Source organism: Carcharhinus amblyrhynchos, chromosome 3, assembly GCF_965287045.1.
Source record: "Carcharhinus amblyrhynchos chromosome 3, sCarAmb.v2.hapA, whole genome shotgun sequence".
Classification (NCBI taxonomy): Eukaryota; Metazoa; Chordata; class Chondrichthyes; order Carcharhiniformes; family Carcharhinidae; genus Carcharhinus; species Carcharhinus amblyrhynchos.
Window position 1 is genome coordinate 103,676,770 of NC_137326.1, and position 27,333 is coordinate 103,704,102.

The window sequence follows — 27,333 nt, forward strand, 5'->3', positions numbered from 1 at the left end:
TCTCTTATCAAGAACCCATCAACCCGCTTCTTAAAAATATTTAGCGAGGCAGCCTCCACCGCTTCAACGGGCAGAGAATTCCAGAGATTCACCACCCTTTGAGTGAAGAAGTTCCTCCTCAACTCCGTTCTAAACCGCCTCCCCTTTATCTTGAGGCTGTGCCCCCTAGTCCTACTGTCTTTTTTGAGCGGGAAGAGTCTCTCCACCTCTATCCTATCCATCCCATTCATCATCTTATACGTCTCAATGAGATCTCCCCTCATTCTTCTAAACTCTAACGAGTACAAGCCTAGTTTATTCAGCCTCTCCTCATAGCTCAATCCCCTCAACTCCGGTATCAGCCTAGTAAACCTCCTCTGCACTCCCTCCAGGGCCAAAATATCCTTGCGCAGGTGCGGTGCCCAAAACTGCACACAGTACTCCAGCTGCGGCCTCACCAATGCCCTATACAGCTGCAGCAAGACCTCCCTACTTTTATATTCAATCCCCCTGATATTGATCCCCAACCCTCTCCCCACCGCAACAAAATACAGCTAGGGGTCCTGCAAAGAAGAGGCAGGGTTGCTTTGGCTTCCCAGACTTTTTGCTCTGAGCATAAAATTCAGTGCTATCATTTGGTCCCAGATCTCTCGTTTCATATACTTGCCTTTTGGAATACCTCTACAGGTTGAGTCTGTCAATTCTGGGGGAGGGCATGAGTCTGCTGGATTTCAGAAGGGGAAAGATCAAAACACCTTAATTCAGTGCATAGGGGGTCAGAATATGATCTATATCATCTTTCCTTTTATTGAAGTATAACCTGTATTTGTCTGCTTTCATAACTTGTTCATAACCTAAACAATGCTCCTGTTTGCAATAAACGTCTATTGTTTAACTTGTCTCCATGTCTGGGTCATTTAAAATAAAAAATAAGAAGTTCCAGTGCTGTTGGATGTGAAAGCAATGTATTTTGCACTCCTGTGTGCTGCCTGTAACCTGGTTATTTATTTTGCTGCAATGTGTTTTAAAAAAAAGTGAATGAGTGGCATCAATATTCCACCAATGCTCAGCTAAGTTTTTGTATTTTAAAGGGTACATTCCAGCAGATGTGGATCTCCAAGCAGGAATATGAAGAAGGAGGAAAGCAATGTGTTGAAAGAAAATGCCCTTAATTACCGTTATATTACCTTTAAAGGTTTTATAACTGGTCTCATTTTCTTTTGTCCCAAGTAGGGTTCTCAGGAACAGTGCTCAACCTCTTGTGTACACTTCTTTCCCATGGGCTTTTTTGTATAGTGGTTAGATACTAATGTATATTTTATAAAGGTTTTTTTAAAACTGTTCAGCCAATTTTATTGATCAACTGGGTCCCCAAAGACTTAATACATTTACAAACTGTTTCAGTTTACTATTTGTATTAGATATAAATCATGCCATGTTCAGATAACACCAAATATGTCACACAAGTGATATTTTTGTAAACGCTGGTTATGTTTTGTACACTGTATAGATTAACAGTTTATCTTGTGCCTTTTTATTGAATCAGTTGTTTACATGTCAGCTGAAGGGTTAATCCAGAAGGAACAGTGGGCTAAACTCACCTGCAACTACTGTTTTAAATTTACAATTTGTACTATGCATTTCAGAACAAACTTGGCATGTACTGTTTAAAATTATGCAACTCCATTCTAAACAGACAATAAAACATCTTTTACCCTTTTTATTTACAAGTTTCTTTTCACATTTGTGCATTTTCTTTACATTGGAATATTAACTCTGTGCCGATACAGATCGCTGAGGGAATTTTTCACGCAGTACTTTTTCTTCCTCCTTTTTTGCTCTCTCTGCTTTGAACTTTTTACGTAGGTGTTTCTCAATACGTCGCCTAGTACAAATAAAATAATTAGTTTTTTGCTAGTAATAGCTGTAAAATCAGGAGGTGGGTGAAATTACAATCAATAGGAAAGTGGTATTGAGCAAACTGATGGAGCTGCAGGCTGATAAGCCTTTGGGTCCTGGTGGACTTAATCCTAGGCTCTTAAATGAGGTGGCTAATGAGATAGATGATGTGCTGGTGTTAATTGTTCAAAATTTGCTAGATTATGGAAAGGTTGGTGGAGTACTGGATGAGGTGGAGGGCTCTTGCAGGCTGCAAAGAGACACTGATAGGATGCAGAGCTGGACCGAAAAGTGGCAGATGGACTTTCACCCTGATAAGTGCAAGGTGATTCATTTTGGTAGGACAAACTTGAATGAGGATTACAGGGTTAATGGCAGGGTTCTGAGGAATGTGGAGGAACAGAGAAATCTTGGGGTTCATATCCACACATCGCTGAAGGTTGCCACTCAAGTGGATAGAGCTGTGAAGAAGGCTTATAGTGTGTTAGAGTTTAACAGGGGGTTTGAGTTTAAGAGCTGTGGGGTTATGCTGTAACTATACCGGACCTTGGTGAGACCACATTTGGAATATTGTGTTCAGTTCTGGTCACCTCACTATAACAAGGATGTGGAAACATTGGAGAGAGTGCAGAGGAGATTTACCAGGATGCTGCCTGGTTTGGAGGGTAGGTCTTATGAGGAAAGGTTGAGGGAACTGGGGCTTTTCTCTTTGGTGCAGAGGAGGATGAGAGGTGACTTAAGAGGTTTATAAGATGATGAGGGGGATGGAAAGATGTTCAGAGACTATTTCCTTGGGTGGATGTAGTTGTTACTAGGGGGACATAACTATAAGATTCATGGTGGGAGATATAGGAGGGATATCCAAGGTAGATTCTTCACTCAGTGTTGGGGTGTGGAATAGACTGCCTGCTGTGATAGTGGAGTCGGACACTTTAGGAACTTTCAAGCGGTTATTGGATAGGCACCTGGAGCGCACCAGAATGATAGGGAGTGGGGTGGCTTGATCTTGGATTTGGATATAGCTCGGCACAATATTGATGGCTGAAGGGCCTGTATTGTGCTGTACTGTTCTGTTTCTATGTTTCTTCAGACTGGAAAGTAGCAAATATCTCTATTGAAGAAACTGGCAAAGTCTTATGGGTAGTGTCCCCAACTTGGAGCTAGAAGTTCGGGTTTCTGTCCCACCCCAGGACTTGATGGGCAAGGAAAATGTATTCATAATATGGTCAATCTGCAAATTCTTCCAGCATGCCAATAACTGTTGTTAAAAGCAGGAGAGACTCCTGATCAGCCACATTTGATGTGGGGTGGCACTTGGGATATAGTGTAGCAACCAGAATTGAACACTATCAGAAAGATGGAGGCTTTGGAGTGGGTACAGAAGATTTACTAGGATAGTGCCTGGTATCGAGGGCATTAGCTATGAGGAGACTTGGAGAAACTTGGTTTATTCTCACTGGAACGACGGCAGTTGAGGGGTGATCTGATAACTACAAAACTGAGGGGTATGGACAGATTGGATAGTCAGAAGCTTCTTCCCCGGGTGGAAGAGTCAATTACTATGGGATGCAGGTTTAAGGTGCAAAGGGCAAGGTTTAAGGGCGATGCACTAGGCACATTTTTTATACAGAGGGTGGTGGATGCCTGGAACTCGCTGCCGGGGGACGTAGTGGAAGCAGATACGATAGTGACTTTTAAGGGGCAAATGGACAAATACATGGATAGGATGGGAATGGAGGAAAATGGTCCCTGGAAGGGTAGGTGGTTATAGTTCAGTTGGGCAACATGGCTGGTGCAGGCTTGGAGGGCCGAAGGACCTATTTCTGTACCGTAATTTTCTTTGTTCTAAGCCAGTTCGCCTGATGTCTGTTGTGGGGAAGGTGTTAGAATCAATCACTGTTGTGATTGATTCTAACACCAGGGCACTTAGAAAAACACGGTAATAGAGAAGAGTCAGCAAGGTTTTGTGAAAGGGAAATAACGTTTCACCAATTTATTGGAGCTCTCTGAAGGAGTAACATGAGCTGTGAATAAAGAGGAGGCTGTGGACATGTTGTACTTGAATTTCAAGAAGGCATTAGATAAGGTGTCACAGCAAGAGTGATGGAAAATAAAAGCTCATGGTGTATCCAGATTAACGTGCCTAGTAGATTGGCTGGCAGGAAATGGGGTATGGATTATCAGGATGTAACAAATGGAGTCCTGCAAAGGTCTGTGCTGGGGCTTCAACATTCTGCAATTTACATTAATGACTTAGACAAGGGAGCACAGCAGCTAAATCTGCAGATGACATAAGGATTGGTAGGAAAATATATGAAGAGAACATAAGGAGGTTGCAGATGGATATAGATAGATAGATTGAGTGGGCAAAAATCTAGCAGATGATATATATGAAAAAATGTGACCTCACTTTGGCAGGAAGAATGAAAAAAGTATTAAATAGAATGCCTGCAGAATTCTGAGATGCAAAGCGATTTAGGTGTTCTCATGCATGAGTCACAAAGTTAGTCACAACAAATAATTAAGAAGGCCAATGGAAAGCTTTTTTAAATTACATGCCCAAGGAAAAGATCTTCCTTTTGTGGGGCCCTAAAATTAGGGATTGCCTTTTTAAGAGAAAGGTGAAATTTTTTTTTTCCTGAGAATTGTGACTTTGGAACTCTGCCTTAGAAGGCGGTGGATGCAGCATCATTGAATATTTTGACGTGGAGGTAGATAGATTTTTGTTAGGCAAGGAATCAAAGGTTTTCAGGGCTAGATGGGAATGGGATAAGCTTAATGAATGGCAGGATCAAGGGACTGAATGGCCTACTGCTTGTATTTTGTATGTTCGTATGCTATTGCCCTGAAAAATTAAATGTATGGTTTAAAAAAATTAATGGGCAACATTGCTGTAAATTCAGCTGGATGCTATATAGATAAAAAACTGATTTATTACCTCACAAAAATATCCACGAATGGTGGTGTGTAAAATCGTTTTCTTCTGTATATCTTGTTTAGGTACCAAGGAATGGGCCATTCCTTAAATTTGTACCTAGAAAGAAGAAATTGGTGAAATAGAAAGCAGTGGTCATGTCCATTATCAACAATAACGTCATATGGAAATTTAGTATAACAGCAGACAATATAAGAATACAAATTACCTTGAATAAACTAATACTTGCATTGAATTACATAAACCTAAGAATTTCACTAATGGATTCCCTTACACTTCAATAACGTCACTGGAAAATTTACATGGCAGAATATTTGTTTCTTGGCTCCAGTTTTAGATTGATAAGTTGCATGTCATCAAGTTCATAATAACCATCAAAATTTCAAATTAAGCTCCATAATATTCCTGTTCGCAATGATTCTCTATCTTTAAATGTTGATTCTTCTACTTCTATCAGCCATTAAAAGCATATGCAGTAAAAGAAAATCAAACTGATTGGGCCAGGGTTCTATGATTCTATAAGTGGCAACATCCTGTATTATTACTATTTGAGATTGCACCTTTGACATTTTGACTGTAACTTTGACTGTAAGTAATAGTACTTTAATACTATGTGGTTCTATTCATTACCTTGCTGATTGGTAATACTCTGGACCAGAAAGTTGTGGGTTCTCACCCCACATGGACAATGCCATAGTAAATCTATCAGTGTTTATAATTGTCTTTATGTATAGATCTGCCATACCGGATTTTTATATTTACATACTGTTGGTTATGCACCAGAGCCTCCAGAGCTTTTACCTCTGAACTATTTAGACGATCAACATTTTCATATTGATAATTTGAGACACACTAGATAGAGTGAAATGTTAGCACTACAAAAGAAAATAATTCAATTCTAACACGGACCGAAATAATGAGAACTCAAAACCAAAGTTGTAATATGAGTGTCCTTTATGAAAGATGTATGCATTTGTCAAAATACATTGCACTGTAATAAACAAACTTGTTCCTCACCAGCGGGTTTGCCCAAAAATGTCCCTCCTCCAAGCACCAGGACGGCCTTTTTCCTGTCCAGTCTGCAGCAATCTCAGAGCATCTTCACGTTCTCGAACAACTGAGTCAATTCTTACCATAGACCGTTCTACCTATTAATAATAGGACATTGCTGAGTACATCTTTCAAATATGGAAACCAGAGAATACACCTCAGTATTACAATTAATGTGCAATATTGATGGACTAGGATCCTTGTTGAAAATGCCATTAGTCATAGTTTTAAGATGAGCTGCTGAGTCAAACCTAGTCACACAGAACCACAGCTAAAATAAATTGTGCCAAAGCTTTTGTAAGTTTTTTTTGCAAAGTATTGTATTTTTACAATATAAATTAAAATCAATAATTATTTGGTGCAGAACAGTGGTAGTTTATTCCTTACTTTCTTTAAACGCTCTGGACTTGGCATTTGTAATCGTTGTCGCTTTGCTTCTTGCTCTAAAGTCAAAAGCATATTCTTTTCTTTGAGAAGGACATACCTGCAGCAAAAATAGAGTTAACGTTACCATAAAATACAAATAAAGTGAATGAAAGCTCACAGTCAAGAATATTGACTTTTCCTAACAAACATACAGCACAACATCAACAGCCTAGAATGATTACAACGTAGGAGGCTATTTGGCCCATCAAGCCAATGCCAAATCAAAATTGTCACTAAAGAACATCTTCTACAATGATAAATCATTTTGAACATCAGAGACTAGAGTTTATGACTAAAATACCACAAAATGTACCAGAGCTTGTGTAAATCTTCATTGCTTTTTATTCGCAGTTGTTTTGCCGTCCAAGGTGCACCTAGAAAGCAAATCCAAAGGCACGATTTAGATACCACAATTAAGGTGAAAGATGAATACCTATACAAGTACAAATTAAAAGAGTTAAAAATAAGTTATATTTGATAGTGATTAAATGTGTCCAGTTTGGGTTGCAATATCCTGACAACTGTGGGAAGGAAAGGTGTGCAGCGAGTTTTACAACTTTGGTCCTAGAAAAACTGAGGAAATTAATAAGTTTCTAATTCAACATAAAGAGGAAGTAGAGCAAATTGGGTGGGTTATAGATTAGAATAACCAGGAACGTGGAATGAGTAAAGCACTATTAAAATAAAAATAACAGTGCTAGAACATAGAAGGTTGCAGGCCTGAACTGACGGATTACCTAACAATCCGTCAACCAGATATCTAAATATCCAATATTTTGTCTGAACTTTTGGAAAAAATTTAACTATAAATGGGATCATTATTGAAGCCGCATAGATTTGGTCTTTATAAGTAAAGAATTGTGTGGAAAACAATTGTTTTGATATAATAAAGTAGCTTAGAAATAGCTGTGATGGAGCTCCATGTACGGACAGAGAAGATAGAAAGGCCAAAAATACTGACATGAGAAACAACTAAGGCCTTAACAGTGGTAGCTGTGTATTAGATTACTGAGAGACATAGAGAAACTGCATAATTTAAATAATATGTTTACTGTCTCAAAGGGCATAGAGAACAGCTCTAACAACTCAACTATTGCGCTGTGCTGTGAGAGAATACAGCTTAAAAAATACATGAATTTAGACTGGCAATGTGGTTGATGCCAATAAATTATAGGTAACTGACAATACTGATATCAAGAAGAGATGGGCCACATTTATCAATTAGACAACTGATTTGAGAAAAAAAGACATACTGTACTTTGCTTGAAAGTACATAGAGCTAATTTTTTTTCAAATTAAAAGCTTAGGTAAAGATAGTCTACATTAGATAAATAGTTCAAAATTATTTCATTATAACATAGATGTGTTTAGAAAGTATTAATTTAAGATTGTGCAAAAAGCAACTTACCAGATTTTACAGTTTGTTCTCCCCAGTTCTTAGGGTCATCAAAGAATTGTTCCAGCCCTTGACAGAAATTAGAAGTATGCAGAGAGCTACACTGTTGAGTCAGGTTTGATCCCTGCCCAATTTTCTGAAACTTGATCAAGTTGTCCCTTTAATAACAGGAACATGTTGACAAGTTATGGAATGCCACCTTCACTTTACAACTCAACTTTATAAACAATGATTTATTGAAATGTTCCACTTTGCTTCAATACCCATCATTCCAGCATGCAGCATTTCTCAATGGACATGTTCCTTTATAAACATTTTCATTTCTTTCTTGTTTCCTTTCCATTATAAATCATGAATGCTTACTTTGCTTAATAAAGCATCTTGAATGCTGTTATTTGTGTGATCAATTAACAAAAATACTCCTTATTAAATTTTGGAGGTTAACTTCTGACACACTGCTTATTTGAGTACATCTTCATTTTCCTTTTTCCCAGTCTCACAGGTTAGGTATCACTGCCTATGTAATTATTTAAATGTTCAAACTCCTCTTAAGAGCTTAAAGAACATGGGCTGCCAACTACTCCCATCTAGAATTTACAGCTGAGTCAAGTCCTGGGATATGTGTACATTAAAGCATAATTCTACATTTTTAAAAATATCTATTCATGGGATGTGAATGTCGCTGGCAACATTTATTGCCTATCCCTCACTGCCCTTGAGATGGTGAAGGTGAGCTGCCTTTGGAACTGCTGCAATCCACGTGGTGTAGGTACACCCACAGTACTGTTACGAAGTTCCAGAATTTTGATCCAGCAACAATGAAGGAACAGTAATATATTTCCAAACTAAGATGGTGTGTGGCCTGGAGGGGAACTCTTTATGTGTCTGCTGCCCTTGTCTTTAGTTCCTGCAATGGATTTGTAGATGGTACACACTGCTGCCACTGTGCATTGGTGGCAGAGGAAATGAATGTTTGTGGTGAGGTGCCAATCAAGTGGGAATCCCGGATGGTGTTGAGTTACTCACCATGGCATTCCTAACCTCTGACTTGATGGCTACTGTATTTTTATGGCTGGTCCAGTTCAGTTTGTGGTCAATGGTAACTCTGTTTGTTGATAGTAGAGGTAGAGATGGCGGTGGGGGTGGGAGGGAAATCAGTGATGGTAATGCCATTGAATGTCAAGGGGCAATGATTAGATTCTCTCTTGTTGAAGATGGCCATTGTCTGGCACTTGATCAAGCCTTGCTGAAGCTAAGCATAGATTCCTTCAGTATCTGAGGTGTTGTGAATAGTGCTGAACATTTATTTATTTTTATTAGTAACATAAGTCAGCTAAGTCACCACACTCCACCGTCTGTTCGGGTACATTGAGGGAGAATTTAGAATAACCAATGGACCTAACCAGCGCAACTTTTAGACTGTGGGAGGTAACTGGAGCATCCAGAGAAAACCCACGCAGACGCAGGGAGAATGTGCAGACACCGCACAGGCAGTGACTCAGGGCTAGAATCGATCCCGGGTCCCTGACACCATGAGGCAGCAACGCTAACCACAGGGACCACTTGTCTCAGTTGGTCATTGTCTGGCACTTGCTGAATCTGAACAGACTGTTTCAGTGTCTGAGGAGTCAGGAATGGTGCTGAACATTGCACAGTCATCAGAAAACATCCCCACTTTATGATGGAACAGGGGCATAGTCAGGTTCTAAAGTTAGGGGGACCGACCACATAAAAGGTGCCACGATGCAAACCAAATAATTAATTTCATTATACATTTTTATTTTCTATTTTTGTCCTTTGCGGCTCTGCAATTATCCTCCTGATTGCACGCCCTCTCAGGAGATTGCATGCCTTCCTGAGGTCCCGCATCCATATTGCATCCTGCAACTGCAGCACACGGATCAAGGACTTCAGATCTGGGGGAAGAGATCTGAGGAGGCGCCGGTGAAGAACACCCCTGTTGAAAAGGCGCCACTTTTGAACAATGTGCCTACTGCCCCCTCTAGCTACGCCACTGGAGATGGAAGGAAGGTCATTGATGAAGCAACTGAGGATGGTTGCGGCCTTCGATGCCAGCTGCCCTGAGAATCTCCTGCAGTGATGTCCTGGAGCTGAGCTCCCAAGCAGCACATCCACCTTCCTGTGTGTGTCAGTGTGACCCCCCCCCGGTACTCACGCGCTGACCCCGCCTCTGAAGATTCCGTTAAACCGCCGGCACCAGCTCGCCACGCGCGCCGCCATCTTGGACCCACAATGCATAGCGCCACTGGTCACCTAGCAACCGTCCGCCCGAGCCGCTCGTTGGTCAGCGTGAACCCCTCCCCCCTCTCCACAACGCAGGCCAAAAATTATTTACAGACTTTAAAAAATAAATATCTCATCAATACACCCCGTTTAAGACAGCCAGGATTGCCCCGGTCTTTGTGTCAAATACCGAAATAAAATACTGTCATAATCTTAAACTAAAAGAATTAAAAAATGTTTTTTTGTCCGCTTTCACTCACTTCAATCACCTTTTCACAAAGCGCCTCCAAAGTGAGGGAGGATGCGGATCTCGAGGTTTCCTGAATGTTTACTAAACGGCTTGCGGAATGTGATGACCGGTCCTCCCGCCCGCATCAAAGATGGCGCCGGCTGTGTTCCGCCCCGCTATGACCGTCCCGGTGACCTGGGAGTAACAAAGATGGCGGTGCTGAGTGTGCTGCGGGCCGCTGCTGCCCTTGTGGCCCGGCGCCCCGCTCACAAACTCCAGCAGCTGGCTGGAAACCACCTGCTCCGGGTCCTGCCGCCAGCTACTAAAGGTATGGACTGCCGACTTTTACCGACTCACCCTTTGCCTGACTGCTCCGGGGAACCGATTGACCTTGTCAAAGTGCGAGCAACAAAGCTGCTACAACAACAACCACCTCCCTTTACATAGCGGCTTTGTGTCATAAATTGCTTCGCAGGAGAGTCATGTTTGGCACAATATCGTGGGCCGAAGGGTCTGTTCCTGTTCTATGTATAGTTAGACGCTGAGCTCCCTCAGGTGATATTGTATTGGGGCAGGTGATACAAGGCTCGGTCAAAGAGGTCAGTTTTTAAATGAGTGTTTTAAAGGAGGGAAGTGGAAATATTTAATTAGGCTATTTCAGAGCTTAGAACCTAGGAAGCTGAAGGCATTGCCTTAAATTGTGGAATGATTAAAATTTGGGATGCTCGAGATGGAGTTAGACTGGAATCAGGGGAGCGCAGGTCTCAGAAAATTATGGGGGTGAAAGAGATTGCAGAGTTGGATGCCATGGATTGATTTGAAATTGAGGTGCTGCTTAATTGGGAAGTAAGTCAGCAAATGCAGGAGTGATGGGTGAACAAGACTTGAAGTGAGTTAACACATAGGCGGTAGGTATTGAAATTATCTCAAATCTAAAGAGGGTAGAATGTAGGATGTGGGAGGCTGGCTAGTGTGTTTTGTAATAGTAGCTTGGATGAGGGTTTCGTAGCCAGGGCAGTAGTCTGGTGATGTAACAGAAATGTGTTAGACAGTTTTAATGATGGCACCAGTATGTGATTGGAAGTACATCTCAGGGTCACACTAAGGTTGCAAATGGTCTGGTTCAGCCTCAAGACAATGCAGCAGAAGGATGGAGTCTGTGGTTAGGAATGAAAGATTTCCCAATGGTCAGTGACACAGTGTTCAGCACTGCTGCCTTATAGTGCCAGGGACCTGAGTTCGATTCTGGCATTGGACAACTGTGTTTGCATATCTTCCCTGTGTCTGTGAGAGTTTCGTCCCACAGTCCAACGATGTACAGGTTAAGTAAATTGCCCCTGAGTGTCCAAAGATGTGCAAGATAGGAAGATTATGGGGATAGGGTGGAGGGGTGGGCTTGAGTAAAATGCTCTTTCGGAGAGTGAGTTCAGATTTGATGGGCTGAATGGCCCACTGCACTGTAAGGATTCTAAATCATAGAACTGTAGAATCCCTACAGTGCAGGAGGAGGCTGTCCCAACAATACACCCAGATCCTATCCCTGTAACCCCATGTATTTACCTTGCTAATCTCCTTGACACTAAGAGTCAATTTATTGTGGCCAATCAACCTAACCTGCACATCTTTGGACTGTAAGAGAAAACCGTGGAGACATGGGGAAATGTGCGAACTCCACACACAGCGACCCGAGGCCAGAACTGAACTTGGGTCCCTGGCATTGTGAGACAGCAGTGTTAACCACAGTGCCCCTTGCTGCCCATTGGACAAACAGTCTGACAAAGATAGTAGAGATGTCAAGAGAGCAAACATGTGCAAACTGACATTACTTTTGAATGATGTCACTGAGGGGCAGTATGTAGATGAGAAATAAGAGCTGGCCAGTGATAGATTCTTGGAGGAGACCAGAGGTGAAGGTGCAAGATTAAAAATAAAGAAAAGTGGGACAGTAAGTTATGGTTGCGATAGTGAGTGGATATGGATAGGTTATGTGAATGGGGCAAAAATTTAGCAGATGGAGTTTAACATGGATAAGTGTGAGGTTATCCATTTTGGTAGGAAAAATACAAAGGCAAATTATTATCTAAATTAAGGGAAACTTTGGAGCAGAGGGATCAGAGTGACCTCGTGCATGAATTGTTTCTTTGCAGGTACAGCAGATAATAAGGAAGGCAAATGGAATCTTGGCATTTGTAGCTAAAGGAATAGAATATAAAAGTAGTGAAGTGTTGTTGCTACTGTACAAAGCATTAGTGAGACTGCACTTAGAATATTGTGCACAGTTTTGGTCCCCTTGCTTGATTGAAGAGGCATTGGAGGTGGTTCAGAGGAGGTTCACTAGATTGATTTCAGAGATAAGGGATTTGTTTTAGAAGAGAAATTGGGCATTTCAGGTCTATACTTCTTGGCGTTTAGAAGAATGAGAGATCTAATTGAGGTGTATAAGGTGACAAGGGAAATTGAAAAAGTAGACATGGATGGGATGTCTCCTGTTGCAAGGCAATCTAGAACAAGAGGTTATCATTTTAGGATAAGGGTTGGCAAATTTAAAACAGATGAGAAATTACTTCTTTAAAGGGTCGTAGGTCGGTGGAATTCACTACCCCAGAGCATGGTGGATGCCAGGACTTTGACTAAATTTAAGGAAAAGGTGGGCAGATTTTTAGTTAGTGAGGGTTTTAAGGGTGATGGTGAACAACCCAGAAAGTAGAGTTGAGGTGGAGATGAGATCAACCATGATGTGTTAAATGGCAGACCAAGCTCAAGGTGCTAAAATACCCACTCCTCTTCCTAGTTCTTACAAGTGGGAAGAGGTCAATATCTGGATATGATTAGACAGATAAGAATGGAAATGGGCTACAATAGTTCCACCGAGCTGGTTTCTGGTGGAGAGGTGTTGGAGAAGGATGGTGTGGTCAATGACATCAAAGGCAACGGACAGATCAAGAATGACGGAGAGGGGTATGTTACTTTTAACCCTGTCACATAGGATATAATTTGTGACTTTAATAAAAGTTTGGTAAAGAAAAGTTTATTTGTTGTTTATATATTATTTGTACGTAGGCTTACATTCACATTGTAGTGAAGTCGCTGTGAATATCCCTTAGTCTCACACACTGCCGCCAGTTCAGGTACACTGAGGGAGAATTTAGCATGGCCAGTTCACCTAAACTACACATCTTTGGATTGTGGGAGGAAGCTGGAACACCCAAAGAAAACTCACACAGACAAGGAGAATGTACAAACTCCACACAAATAGTGACCCAAGCTGGGAATCGAATCTGGGCCCCTGGCGTTGTGAAGCCGCAGTGCCAACCACTATGCTACTGTTCTGCCCCTACTGTGGATGTGGTGGAAACCTGGTCATTGGGAAAAATGGACATGGATTTTGGAAACAACAACATATTCAAGGACTTTGGAGAGGAAAGGGAAGTTGGTTTAGGAGAAGAAAGGCCTGGAAGAAATCTGCCTTTGCATTCAACATATTAAAATACTGGAATTTACATGCCTGTAAAATTAGAGTTCTGGAAATGGTCACTAATTTATATGAAATAGCTGTGCAGACTTGTATCAGAAATCTGATTCATTTTCTGGGAGAGTGTTGAACAAAAACACTGGAGTAGCAAAAAATTCAAGCATATTTAAGATGGAAAAAAGTGGGGAAAAAGCAAAATGTAAAAAGTTAATGGAAAACTTTAAATTGCATCTGTTTAAAATTAATTGTGAAAAATTGCCACGAGATTATCAGCTATATAGTTCCTGCTGGGCCACTCAAAAGGAAAGATACAACTATTTGATAGAAATTTGTTTGATGTTACTTGCATGTGAATGCTTAACCTATGTTTAATATAGTTCAGGAAGTTAGCAGAAGTATTTTAAGTGTTGCATGAAAACAGTAATCTACCCATGTCAGTATTAGGAATAAAGTTTGCTACATAGTACAGCTCAGAGAGGATGGCGTTTAACATAACTGTATGCATTTTTGGTAAAATATTGAGTTTCTGTTTGCTTATGTTAGAAGTATCTTGGCGGAATTAGCCCAACTGACACAGATTGGAGAATTTTAAACATGAATTATGTCCAAAACAACATGTTTGTGCTTTCTACATTCTTTTATGCTGGTTCAAAATCAGTTTGCCTGATGTGGCCCCACGGGCTGTTTTTATTCCTTATCAGTTTATACTCAGTACAGCATATAAATTGAAAACATGCATAATTATGATAAGTTGACTGTAGAAAATTGAGTGTAAATTAGCATAGAATCATAAAATCCCTACCATACAATGGGAAGCCTTCTGGCCCATTGAATCTATACCGACTCTCCAAAAGACCATCATAGAATATTCCGGCACACTTTTGGTTTGCGTCTTGTAGGTGATGGACAGGTTTTGGGAAGTCAGGAAGTCAGTCACTCTGTCCTAAATTCCCAGCCTCTGACCCCCTGTAGCCATGGTATGTAAATGGTGGGTCTAGTTCAGTTTCTGGTCAATGATAACCCTCAGGATGTTGATAGTTGGGGATTCAGTGATGGTATTGCCATTGAATGTCAAGGGGAGATGGTTAGATTCTGTCTTAATGAAGATGGACATTGCCTGGCGCTTGTGTGTTGGAAATGTTATCTGCCACCTATCAGCCTAAACCTGAGTATGGTCCAGATCTTTCTGCATATGCACACTGATTGCTTCAGTATCTGAAGAGTTGAAATGGTGCTGAACATTGTGTAGTCAACATCTCCCAACTCTGATCCTATGATGGAGGGAAGGTCAATAATGAAGCAGCTGAATATCACTGGGCCTAGATCACTACCCTGAGGAACTCCTACAAGTTTTCCAGGATTAAAATTTTGGGTTCTTAAGAGGCCAGAATTCAAGAAGTGCAGAAATCTCAAGAGGGTTGTGGGGCTGGATTAGATTACAGAGTTTTGACAGAAAGAGATCATGGAGGAATTTGAAAACAAAGATAAAATAATTTAAATTAGAGATGTTCACTGACTAAGAACCAACGTAGGACAAACAGCACAGGGGAGAGGGGGGAATGGGATCTCTTGCAAGTTAATACTGAGATGGCAGAATTTTGAATAACCTCAAGTTTATGGAGGATAGAATGGAGACCAACCAGGATGCATTGGCATAATTGGGTCTAGAAGTAACAAAAGCATGAATGAGAATTTCAGTAGCAGATGAGCTAAGACAGAAAGTGTGAACAGGTGATCTAAGTGATAGCATGAATGTGAGCTCAGAAGCTCATCTGGATATCAAATGCACATCAAGATGTGCGCAGACTGGCTTAATCTCAGACCATTGCCAGGGAGAAAGATGGAGTCAATAGCCAGGGAACAGTTTTGGAATGGGAAGGTTTTATTCTTCCCAATATTTAATTGGAGAAAATTTCTCCTCATCCAGTCCTGGATGTCAGGTAAGCAGTTTGATTACTTAGCAATAGTGAAGGAGTCAAGAGTTGTTGAGGTAGAGCTGTAGAGTCATCAGTATACACATGAAAACTAACAATATATCAAAAGTGCATTTATTATTTTTCTATTGCTTGAAACTGTGTTGCTTTTGTCATATTCTAGTGGCAGTTCGTCATGGCAGTAACGGAAAACGGATGTTTGTAATCAAATCCAGTCAATATTATGACCGTCGCTTTCTGCGTCTCTTGGTACGTATTAAAGTTGCATCTGAAATTAGTGTCAATTGTTCCATAAGCATGGAAAAGCTATTCTGCCTGATATTCAATATGTTGAAGTAAATAATTTGGTTATGGAGCCATGGGTAACATGGGATAACAATAAAGCTTGATTTTAAAAAATTCTAAATGTTATTTGTCTATCAATCTACTTTCCATGGGTACAAAAATAATTGGATTACTGCAAAAATACTGTAGGTTCAAGCATTTTTGTATAAACTCGAACATCTTGAAGATCTTTTTGTCTTTGTTATAAAGCTTTTGAAACATTTATCAAAAGCATTATGGACTTGTTACGGACAGGAAGGGTTAATTTAAACAGCACTAATTTCTCCTTTCACCAGCGGTCCCTAAACAGAAAGGTGTTTCAACTTGTTTCTCTCCATATAAAACGGTGGCATATTTCCCAAACCCTGTGTTTTTGTGTGATGTGGTTTTCCATTAATAACCCCACATGATTAACTAAAAAGGGTTAGTTTATTTGTACGCATTCAGAACAAGAAAGGACGGTCACAACATCGCCTCCATTCTCAGACAGTACAAAGAGGGATAGAGAGAAGAAGGTTTTGTAGTACAGAGATGAGAGTGAAAATGAATATTGGTTCACATAAGTTCCAGAATCCAAGTTTAATGACATTCTCCTTCATGGAGATTGGCGGGCTGAAAACTGATGTTATATAATTTACTTTTCCAGTGACATTGACTTTGCAAGGTGACTTAGGCACGCAAAAATGAATCAGTCTTGAAGGCCAAGTATTCAACTTGGGCAAAAGTCTTTTCTGTGACCACGTCTCAGATATTAAAGAGCAGACTGAGCTCTTCAGCTCAGCAAGACAATATTATTTGTTCAACAAGCCAGAGGCCTGTACTACATGATTCCCACCTCTCCATCAGGTCTTCAACCCAAATATGTATCCATTGTCTGGAATTCAACTGGGCTTCAAAGACTGCTAAATGCCTCAGTCATTATGAGTTGAGAAGAAGGTTGAAGGGCTTCTTCTGAAACTACAGCGGGGCTTATTTTGTTCTGAGGTCATAGATTAACCGAAGTAGCGTCAAGTATATAAAAAAAAAGTGAGGTCTTATTCTCCCACAGACTTTTAAGACTTTCCATGTAAAGACCTAAGCTTAAGTGTATTAAATTCACATGATTTGCATTCAGTTCCTTGGTACAACAAACATTCATATTTTTAATAATTTCTTTACTTCATGGTTTGGAATTCTGAATTATGCAAATACTTATGGATTAGTGTTGTGGAACACACCAAGACCTGGCTGCTTCATTTTTGGCCTTGTAAATTTCTGTTGCCTTATGTTGGTCCTGAGTTCTGGAATTTGCCTCTTAAACTGCCCCACTTTTCTAACTCTCTTTTTGAAACATTCCTTTTTGACTTACTTTGATCAAATTTTTGGACACCTAATTCTTTCTTTGTGGGCTTGGTGTCAAATTTTGTTTGATAATTCATCTGTGGAGTGTCTCATCATCTTTTGTCACATTAAAGACTCTATATAAAATGCAAATTGTTTGTGTTAATGACTTGTGATATAATATCTGTGATTGAGGCAAACTATATAGGTGTCTTGGTACAGCCTACTTATCCAGCCTATTTTTACAATGAGAATTATTCTGCCTATTTTTATTTTTACAATAACAGGGCTCCATGCAGGAGTCCCACTTCACTGCAAGTTATGATGTTATTTAGTCACTTGGTAGTGTAGAACTTGAGAGAATTGCTTGGAAAAAAAGAGACATTCTGTTGAAGCCTTTCATCTTGTACTTATAAGGCAGACCCAAGAATACGAAATTTTCAAAGGGAGCCACAATTTGAGAAAAGAGTGTTAGCTCTGTTTGAGGGTTGCTATGCGAATAAACCAGGGAGCTAATGTTGCTCCCTATGTTTTTGTTTAATTTAAAAAAGTTGCAATGTCTGGGCATGTTCCTTTGCTTGGAGAAGAGGTCACTGCATAAGTAAGCAATGTTGCAAGCTCAACTGAACATAAATAGTTATTTGGCAGCTTATTAGGGGTAATTGAAGTATTTATTCTATATCATTAAATTATTGCATACAGCTTTAAACACAAGTGAAAGTTGCATTCATAAATTTGATTACAAATTCTCAATTTATCTTTCTGCAGAGATTCTATATTTTATTGACTGGATTACCATTGGCTGCATTAATCACTTTTATAAATATTTTTATTGGTAAGTATTTTCATAATAATTATAAATGAGGCAAAAATTATTTATAAATGCATGAAATAAGCACATTGACATTGAAAACAAATTGAAATGGAACGGTAGTACGGTTACTAAATTAATAATCCAGAATCCTGGACCAATATTCCGGAGGCATGAATACAAATTCTACTCTGGTGGCTGAAGAATTTAAATATACTTAATTAAGTAAATTTGGAATAAAATCGAGCATCAGCAATAGTGATCATTGGATTGTTGTAAAACTCTGTTGGTTCACCACTGTCTATAAGGAAAAGAAATATACCATCCTTACCCAGCCTTGTTTGTACTCTTTGAGTAGAACAATAAATTAAACAACTGAGCTAATAATCAAGTGAATGAATTAACAGCCTCTTAAAGGGAACTGTAACCGTAAAAAACCCAAAGTTTAAAGGAAATTTAATGAAAACAATTAGTGGCACTCCAGCCTCTCCAGAGCCCACAGGTCATGTCATGCCCCCAGTCAGGTTTTTATGTGACTCCAGATGCATTGCAATGTGATTGACTTATAATTGCTGTCTGAAATATCAAACCACTGAGTGCGTAAAATCTCTACAAAAGTCTATAAGAATAAAACTAGATGGATTATGTGTAATTGAGCTAGGCATTGAGCACAACAAAGGCATACCCTGCCCATTTGATGCTGCGCAAGTCATCTTTGCTAAGACCTGGGAACTTGTGCTAAAATTGGGAGAGCTGTCCCACAGATGTGTAAAGGAACAGCCTGACATAGCCATATTTGCAGAATCATACCTTACAGCCACTATCAGAGTGCTTCATCTCCAGGTGTCTTGCCCCACCAGCAGGACAGAACCACCAATAGTGAAAGCACACCGCTATGTGGCTGGGAGTCATTGGCACTGGAAGCCCTCAACTTTGAATCTTTATCTCAAAAATCAGGTCAAACATGGACGAGGAAACCAGCTTGTAACCTTCTATGCTCTTGAACCTGATGAATCATCACTTCCCTACGTAGAAGAACTGGAAGAAGTACTCAGGGCAGCCAGTTACAGAATGTACCCTGGACAGGGAACTTCAATATTCTTCACTAATGGTGACTCAATAGTACTACTGCTGTCTGAGCTAGCTGTGTCCTGAAGGATATAAATGTCTGGCTAGGCCCACAATAAGTGCTGACAGAACTATCCTTTTGACTAAGATCAAGTGTAGTATCAACATGTTGTGCTTAGTTGAAGTCATTAGGTTACATTTTAGCTTCATTTGAAGCAATTTTTAAAAGTGGCATCTTGGCCTTTTGGCTAAGATGCAAATGAGATCAAGCCTTGGAGGAGGAGTTATGCCTACTACAATCAGTTTGGATCATGTAGCTCAAGCCTAAGACAGGAGGTGAGAGCCCTGTCCTGTCAGCTTGGATTAGGAATGTCTCAACTTGTTGAGACTCTGAATTGGACTCGATTTGATTGAATTGGAATAAAAACAAAAAAGGAAAATATTATCTGAATTCAACCTCACCAAACCATCTATTGCAAATGTATCGGTGTATAGTAGTATTTATAGAAGTAACCAGCAATTGGTTACGTATTCACTCTGAGGACACCCGCTGTTGTGTTGTCTGGTACTAACATCTTGCTAAATAGGATAGATTCAGATCTAGAAGCTCAAAAAAGGGCAATCCCAAAGTGCTGTGGGTCATCAGCAGCAACAGAATTGCACTCAACCATAATCTGTAACCTCATGGTCTGGCATATTCCTTACTCTACCATTACCATGAAACCAGCCTCTCAGCCCTTGTTCAAAGAAGATTGCAGAACAGCATGCCTAAAAATGAGGTGCCTATTTGAGGAAGTTGCAACACAGGACTACACGCATGCTGAACAATGAAAGTAGTTATAGACAGAGCTATGCAAATGTACAAACGATGCATTAGATCAAAGCTCTGAAGTCCTGCCAAATCCAGTCAAGAAAGTTTACAGGCAATTAAACAATTAATGGGAGGCGATTCCATGAACATCATCTGAATATATAAATTAGGAGCAGTGTCGGTCAGTCAGCCTGTTGAGCCTGCTGCAAGATTTGGTATGATCTAGCTGTTCTAACTTTAACCTCATCTTCACATTCCTGATTATGATAACCTTTCAGCTCCCTGCTTATCAAGATTCTACCTACTTCTGCTTTAAAGATATTCAAAGATTCTGCCTCAACCACCTTTTGAAGAACAGAATTCCAAAGTGTCCCAACCTTCTGAGCAAAATTTATTTTCCTCATCTCTGTTTTAAATGGGCAACCCTTAATTTTTAAAAAGTGACTCCCTAGTTCTAGATTTTCCCTCAAGAGGAAACATCCTTACACATCCACCTTACTGAATCTTCTCAGGATCTATGTTTCAATCAAGTCACCTCTTACTCTTCTAAACACTGGTAGATATAAACCTAGCCTGTCCAGCCTTTACTTATGAGACAACTTGCTCATTCTAGGTATTGACCTAGTAAACCTCTGAATTCTTTCCTACACATTTACATCTTCCCTTAAATAAGGGGACTAATACTGCACACCATATCCCAAAGGTAGTCTTATCAATGTCCTATCTAAGTGAGGCATAACCTTCCTGCTCTTGTATTCAATTCCTCATGCAATAAACAATAACATTCCATTAGTTTTGCTAATTACTTTCTTTGATTTCATGACACCCAGATTCCTCTGCATCTCAGAACTCAGCAATCTCACACTACTTGGGTATTTTTTTTAATTCACCCTCCTAAATAGCCAACCTCCTATTTTCCCAAATTGTACTTTTAGGAAGGATCGAAGGTAGGAATGAGTAGAAGGTTATTCTGTTAATTAGCACAATAGAGAGGAATGGCCTAATTTCATGAAATCACGATACAGAAGCTGTCTGGTAGGGATGAGAAATGATAAAGGTATGGAGTCATTTTTGGGAGTGGCCCCTAACATCACATGGTAGCACGGTACTTTCAAGTGGTACCTACTGATTAATAGCCTGCTTCTTATCTCCCCCAGAAGAGGAAACATCCCCCCCGATACCTAACATATCAAGTCCAGGATCTTGTATGTTTCAAAAAGATCACTTCTCATTCATCTAAATTCCAATGCGTATAGGCGCAACCTGTTTAACCTTTCTTTGTAAGATAAACCCTTCATCCTGGGACTGAACTAAGTGAAGCTTCTCTGAACTGTTTCCAATGCAATTATATATTTTTTAAATAAAGAGACCAAAACTGTACACAGGTTCTGGATGTGATCTCACCAAGCCACTGTACTGTTGCCACAAAACCTGTCTACTTTTATATCCTACTGCTCTTACAATAAACACCAACATTTCACTTTCCTCATCACTTTTTGTATCTACATACTATGGGAGTATTATCAATGGGGATCAGGAGGAAAGCAGCCCACTGGTTGGAATCACATCTGGTGCCAAAAAATGGTTGTGGCTGCTGGAGGGCAATTATGTCAGCTCTAGGGCATTGTTGCAGAATTTCCTCAGTGCTGTGTTCTAGGCCTAATTATCTTCAACTGTTACATTCATGACTTGCCTACTTCTGGATCTTCTGGAGGGAATATTTGCTGATGATTGCTTAGTGTCTAGTTCCATTCCATAATGAAGCACTCCCTGCCTACATTCAGCAAAAACTGGGCAGCATTCAGACTTGATTGTATCATTGACCATCTCCAACAAGATAGAATCTAATTGCCTCCCCTTGATATTCAATGTTTGAATTCTCCTAGCATCAACATCCTGGGGGTCCCCACAAACTCCACTAAACCAGCCACAGAACTGTTGGAGCAGGTCAAAAGCTCAGTCTTCCATGGCAAGTAACTCAGCCCCTGATTATCCAAAGATTTTGCTATATTTCTAGGCACAAGATAGGGACTGTGATGGAGTGCCCGGTACTTGTCTGAAGAAGTGCAGCTGCAACAAAGCTGAAAAAGCTTAGGATATCCAGGACAAAGCAGTTTGCTTAATCAGCACCCCATCCACCACCTGAAACATTTCACTACTACGCATCATGGCTGGCATGTCTATAAGATGCACACAGCAACTTGCCAAAACTTCAACAGCACCTCCCAACCCATGATTTCTACCATATAGAAGGACTGGGGTAGCAGAGCAGTGGGAACATTACAACTTTCAAGTTCCTCCCAAAGTCACACTGTCATCACTCCTTCACTGCTGCTAGGTCAAAACACTGGAACTCCTTGTGGATGCTCCTAAACCACACAAGATGTGGTTCAAGAAGGTGAATCACACTCAACTTTGAGGAGAATTAGGGATGGATGATAAATCCCATGAACAAATAAAAAGACATGATGTGTAAGATATAACTCAGTTTTCAAGTTTGTAATTATGATCATTTGATGAATTGAATTTATTTTTACTGAAGTTGGCTACTGAAAAATTACATTCAACTAAAGTGGTTTGAAACAGCAAAATATAATACTGGTTAATAATGCAGGGCATACAATGTGTAACTGTGTAAAACCACATTTATTTCTCTAGCAAATACAAATTAAATTCTCAAGTGCCATGACAAGGGTCAGTTCTTCTTGGGAAGAGAATAAATGGCTTTTAAAAAGGAACGTGTCTATGGTGTTGCATTTCACAGGTGAGGCCGAACTTGCAGAGATTCCTGAAGGTTATGTTCCGGAGCACTGGGAATACTACAAGGTATAATATATTTCTTATTAATACATGAAAGCTAATGCACTTGCTGTCAATCATGAATTGCAATATTTCTTAACTGAGCTCAGCACCATTTTGGATACACATTTATTAGCAGTTAAATTTTGGCTTTGGAGGTATTTCATCCCACTTTTGGTTGATACGTGTGTGGAGGGCAAGAGACTAATTGCATCTAAAATAAAATACCGATGTGAGGAGTTAGAGTGGTGGGAGAGTGTTTTAAACTTGTATGATGAGGGTGTGGGAAGTCTGGACTTAGTACCAAAGCACCTTAGAAAGGTTACAGCACAGAAGGAGGCCATGAGGCTCATCTCATCCATACCAGCCCCACCTTCCTAAATCTGGGCCATAGCTCTGCAGCTTACAGCTTATAGAAGGAGAATAGAATTGATAAAGCTGCTGGGGTAGGGAAAAATGGTCTTGAGTAAATATTAGCAAAAGACAAGGCAAATAAATAGAGCTTGAGGTAGTGAGAGCCAAAAACATTGATATGGAAAGGACAAAAGATATTAGAAAGTTAAACGAGAGGAAAATTTTCATCATAAATAATCACAATTGAGTGGCATATCTATGATTTGAAAATAAAATTGGACAATTAGAAACAATAGCTATGGAGGGAGTCATGCTTAGGGATGTTTTGGTTTAAGCTGTAATATGTTTTTGGTCACATTATTGTCTCTAATGTCAAAGTTTAAGAGCTCAAACCCCATCAAGGACATGTCTGTGTGTGTGTGTCTGTGTAATCTCAGATGGAGCAGTATTGAGGGAGTGCTGCAATGTTGGAAGTGCCATCTTTTAGATGGGATATTAAACTGAGATCCCATAGTATTGTATTGATGTTTGTCCAGATTATGTCCTGAAGTCTCTGGAGTGGGTCTTGAATCCTAACTTAAGAGGTGTGAGTGCTGCTACTGAGCCTTCCCTAAATATGACTACGGCTTGTATGTTGGGACTGACCAAGGAGAAGCAAAGATACAGCTATGGAGAAAATTGAGAATAATTGTTTTCTCCTCCTGCTGTGAATTCTGGTGAAGGATTGAGCTTAATATTTTGAATAAGGTGTTGAGGTACCACTTTATAAATAATTCCATGTCTTGGTACACCATTTTCTATTTGCAGCATCCCATAACCAGGTGGATTTCAAGAAATATCTATGATCCACCTGAGAAGGGTTATGAGAAAATGATGGCCCTCATTTCTATTGAAACAGAGAAGGCAGATATGAGGTAAGTTAGAGCAAATTTATGTATTTATGAAAACAGCATTACCCTGATTACTTTTTAAAGCTGAATATTTAAAAATGTAAACTACAACTGAAATTGTCAGGTATAAAAAAAAACTGGTGGCCAAGCATCCACATTCATGTAACACAGGTCATTTAAAGATGAGACAAATGTAACTTTCAAAAAAAGACTAATGCTGATGGTTTATAGAATTTAAAGCAACTGACACAACTGAAGTGTCTTATTTATATCTGTCAATTCTTTGACATAGCTCATTACTTCTCAACCTGCATATTCCATCCACTAATTTTGTTGAAGAAGAATTGAGTGCAAAGAAGTCCTGTTATCGAGAGGCAGATTTACATTAGGAATATGAAATCAGAAACTTATCAAAAGTTGGTGTTTTGAAACCTAAGGTTATGCAAAAAGGTAATTGATAGGAATTGTAGCAGAAGCAGGTACAATTGGTTTAGCTCATTTGGCTGGACGGCTGGTTCGTGATGTAAAGGTATGTCAACAGCACAGGCTGAAGTTATGAAGATTCGCTTTCTCAACAGGCTAATGGAAGGACTCTTAGTAGTGTTGACGAGCAGAGAGATCTCAGGATACATGTGCATAGCTCCCTGAAAGTTGGCACCCAGGTTGATAAGGTTGTTAAGAAGGCGTACGGTGTGTTAGCTTTTATTGGTAGAGGGATTGAATTTCCGAGCCGTGAGGTCATGTTACAACTGTACAAAACTCTGGTGCGGCCACACTTGGAGTATTGTGTACAGTTCTGGTCGCCGCATTATAAGAAAGATGTGGAGGCATTGGAAAGGGTGCAGAGGAGGTTTACCAGGATGTTGCCTGGTATGGTGGGAAGGTCTTATGAGGAAAGGCTGAGGGACTTGAGATTATTTTCATTAGAGAGGAGAAGGTTACGAGGTGACCTAATTGAGGCATACAAGATGATCAAAGGATTGGATAGGGTGGACAGTGAGAGCCTTTTTCCTCAGATGGTGATGGCTAACCTGAGGGGACATAGCTTTAAATTAAGGAGTGGTAGTTATAGGACGGATGTCAGAGGTAGGTTCTTTACTCGGAGGGTAGTAAGGGCGTGGAATGCCCTGCTTGCAGCGGTTGTGGACTCGCCAACTTTCAGGGCATTCAAATGGTCATTGGATAGGCATATGGATAACATTTGGAATAGTTTAGGTTAGAGGTTCATTAGATTGGTTCCACAGGTTGGTGCAACATTGAGGGCCGAAGGGCTTGTACTGCACTGTAATGTTCTATGCCCCTCGCCTGAGTTGTGGTGATCCTCAGATTAAATCACCACCAGTTAGCCCTCCCCCTTACAGGGGAGAGCAGCCTCTGTTCATGTGGAACAATGGTGACTTTGCCTTTTACCAGAACTATGCCTGTGCATCAGTCACCAGATTATTAGATAAATGTTTGGAGAGGCCCCGGAACAAGCTTTCTATTCGTATGTTTTGGTTAATGCATGATTCTGGAGATAGGAACAAAGCTGTTCAACAGATTGGAAGTTGGTTACCTTTTAAAACACATTTAAAACTTTGGAACTAAAACCTATTTGGATTAATTTGTGTTTTACTTTCTTTAATTATAGGCTGAAACAACTTGAGGTTCGCCGTCTGATGAGAGAGAGGGGTGATGGAGCTTGGTATCAATATGAAACTCTGGATAAAAATTTGATTGATGACTCACAGAAGACAAACCCAGATTATTAGGTGGACAAAGATTGCTGGCAAATGCTAATTGCCATTCGAAGGATGTGTGAAAAAGTTGTTTAAATTCTATCATGTCAATGTTTGCATCAATATTCTTTTGACAAATAAAGACTCATTCTATTTGAAGTATGCCTTTTTTTAAAATAAGTTTTAACCTAGTTCAAGTCGTACAATTGTAGACGATTTACTTATTGATGTTCCCTCCTGCAGTTATCCATATAGTGAGTTCCTGATTTTAACTGGGACATCTAGGTGATAAATTTAGTGATGAAGATGTTTCTGTGAAGTGATGAGAGGAAGAATCTAATGCCTTACAAATCCACACCTCTTAGTGGTGAGCTAAGAGTTTCCTGCTGTCTTTCTGGGCAAGACGCATGGTCACAATACACAATACTGTAACAGTTCTGGTCTCCATAATATAAAAAGAATATAGAGGCACTGGAGAAGATGCAAGAAGGATTTGCTAAAATGATACCAGAACTGAGCAGTTAACCTAACAGGAAAGATTGAATAGGTTGGAGCAGTTTCGAAAAAAAAATTAAAAGGGTGACCTAATAGAGTCAACATGAAAGTTTTTTATAAGGTGAGTGTGGAGAAGATATTTCTATTTATTACAAGACTAAAATTTGAGGCTGTAAATATTAGATGATCATTAATGCATCCAATTGAAAATATAGAAGAAACGATGTATATGGAATTCGATATCAGATGGAGTAGTTGAGGCCAATGGTATAGATGCAAACCAGATAGTATGAGAGTACAGCAGATTTTGAAGGGGAAAAATTGATTGGGATTTCTACTCAATTATTATTCACTGGTCCTTATTTTCTGTGGACATGATCAAACAAGGCAATGTCAAAAGGTTGCCAACTCATTTCATGTCTTCCATCTTCTGCCCTATCATAAACCTTCCCTTCTGTTTTTCTTTTTCCACCCTCCACCACTTGACCCCAAAATGTATTACATTTCGATCATTTCCTGGTTCTAACGAAGGATCATGACCTGAAACTTGAATCCTGTTCCTTTCACAAAAAATGATTCCTGAACTGCTGAGTATTCCCACCATTCCCTACTTTTAATTTCAGATTTCAGAATCAGATTTTCAGAAAATACTTTGCTTTTACATATCAAATTTGATTTTTTTATTGGCAATGGGATTTTATGAACCAGTTTTAATTTGTAAAGAAATGATCAAGATAAAATATAAAGTAATGCAGTTTTAAAAAAAGTTGGAATAATTGCATAGTTCATTATTCCTAGTTTTAAAAAATGTTTTCAAAAATTATTTTACACATTGTCAAAGTTGTATTTTCAGTTGTTCATATTGTGAGCCCTCCAACATGCATTCTAATAAATTCACAAGTAAGTGGAACTTCATTTTTAAGTTTCTTTGAATGTTTATTTCAAAAGAATAAAGATGTGCAAGTTAGGAGGATTGGCCAAGCTGGATTGCCCCTTCATGTCCCAGGATGTGTGGGTTAGTGGGATTGGCCATGGAATTGCGCAGGGTTAGAGGGTGTGGGGGGGAGGGGGTCGCTCTTTCAGGACGGTTGTTGGAGGTGGGGGGGGCAGTAAGTGCACACCTGATGGGCTGAATGGCTCCCTTCTGCACTGCAGGGATTCAGTGATTCTATCACAAAT

At 39.8% G+C, this 27,333-nt stretch overlaps 3 protein-coding genes across 3 annotated transcripts in view; 2 read left to right on the forward strand and 1 right to left on the reverse strand.

Annotated features, from left to right (window-relative positions):
- Positions 1-1,702, forward strand: part of actl6a (actin-like 6A) — a 28,170-nt gene extending 26,468 nt beyond the window's left edge. The window contains exon 14 of the mRNA XM_080185627.1: positions 1,071-1,702. Within this exon, the coding sequence (XP_080041753.1) occupies positions 1,071-1,151 (81 nt within the window). The 3' untranslated portion in view covers positions 1,152-1,702. The remainder of the gene's footprint in view (positions 1-1,070) is intronic.
- mrpl47 (mitochondrial ribosomal protein L47) lies at positions 1,685-9,938 on the reverse strand. The gene is made up of 7 exons (XM_080185628.1): positions 9,862-9,938; positions 7,698-7,843; positions 6,603-6,663; positions 6,251-6,347; positions 5,831-5,961; positions 4,817-4,912; positions 1,685-1,864 (listed from the first exon to the last, which is right to left on the reverse strand). Exons 1-7 carry the CDS (start codon positions 9,924-9,926, stop codon positions 1,750-1,752), a joined length of 711 nt encoding a protein of 236 aa, XP_080041754.1. The 5' UTR covers positions 9,927-9,938; the 3' UTR covers positions 1,685-1,749.
- A 262-nt stretch (positions 9,939-10,200) lies between these two features.
- Positions 10,201-27,069, forward strand: ndufb5 (NADH:ubiquinone oxidoreductase subunit B5). The gene is made up of 6 exons (XM_080185629.1): positions 10,201-10,486; positions 15,728-15,813; positions 17,977-18,043; positions 22,663-22,724; positions 23,859-23,965; positions 25,572-27,069. The coding sequence occupies exons 1-6, from the start codon at positions 10,231-10,233 to the stop codon at positions 25,690-25,692; spliced, it is 699 nt and encodes a 232-aa protein (XP_080041755.1). The 5' UTR covers positions 10,201-10,230; the 3' UTR covers positions 25,693-27,069.
- Positions 27,070-27,333: the final 264 nt, after the last annotated feature.

Excerpts from the sequence above, each read along its gene's own strand:
- mrpl47 (XM_080185628.1), bottom strand. The coding sequence starts at position 9,926 with ATGGCGGCGCGCGTGGCGAGCTGGTGCCGGCGGTTTAACGGAATCTTC. Across the intron at positions 5,962-6,250 it reads GTCCAGAGCGTTTAAAGAAA|GTAGAACGGTCTATGGTAAG; the intron begins GTAAGGAATAAA and ends TATTATTAATAG. Across the intron at positions 1,865-4,816 it reads TTCGTGGATATTTTTGTGAG|GCGACGTATTGAGAAACACC; the intron begins GTAATAAATCAG and ends TATTTGTACTAG.
- ndufb5 (XM_080185629.1), top strand. The coding sequence starts at position 10,231 with ATGCGGATCTCGAGGTTTCCTGAATGTTTACTAAACGGCTTGCGGAAT. Across the intron at positions 10,487-15,727 it reads CCTGCCGCCAGCTACTAAAG|TGGCAGTTCGTCATGGCAGT; the intron begins GTATGGACTGCC and ends GTCATATTCTAG. Across the intron at positions 22,725-23,858 it reads AGCACTGGGAATACTACAAG|CATCCCATAACCAGGTGGAT; the intron begins GTATAATATATT and ends TTCTATTTGCAG.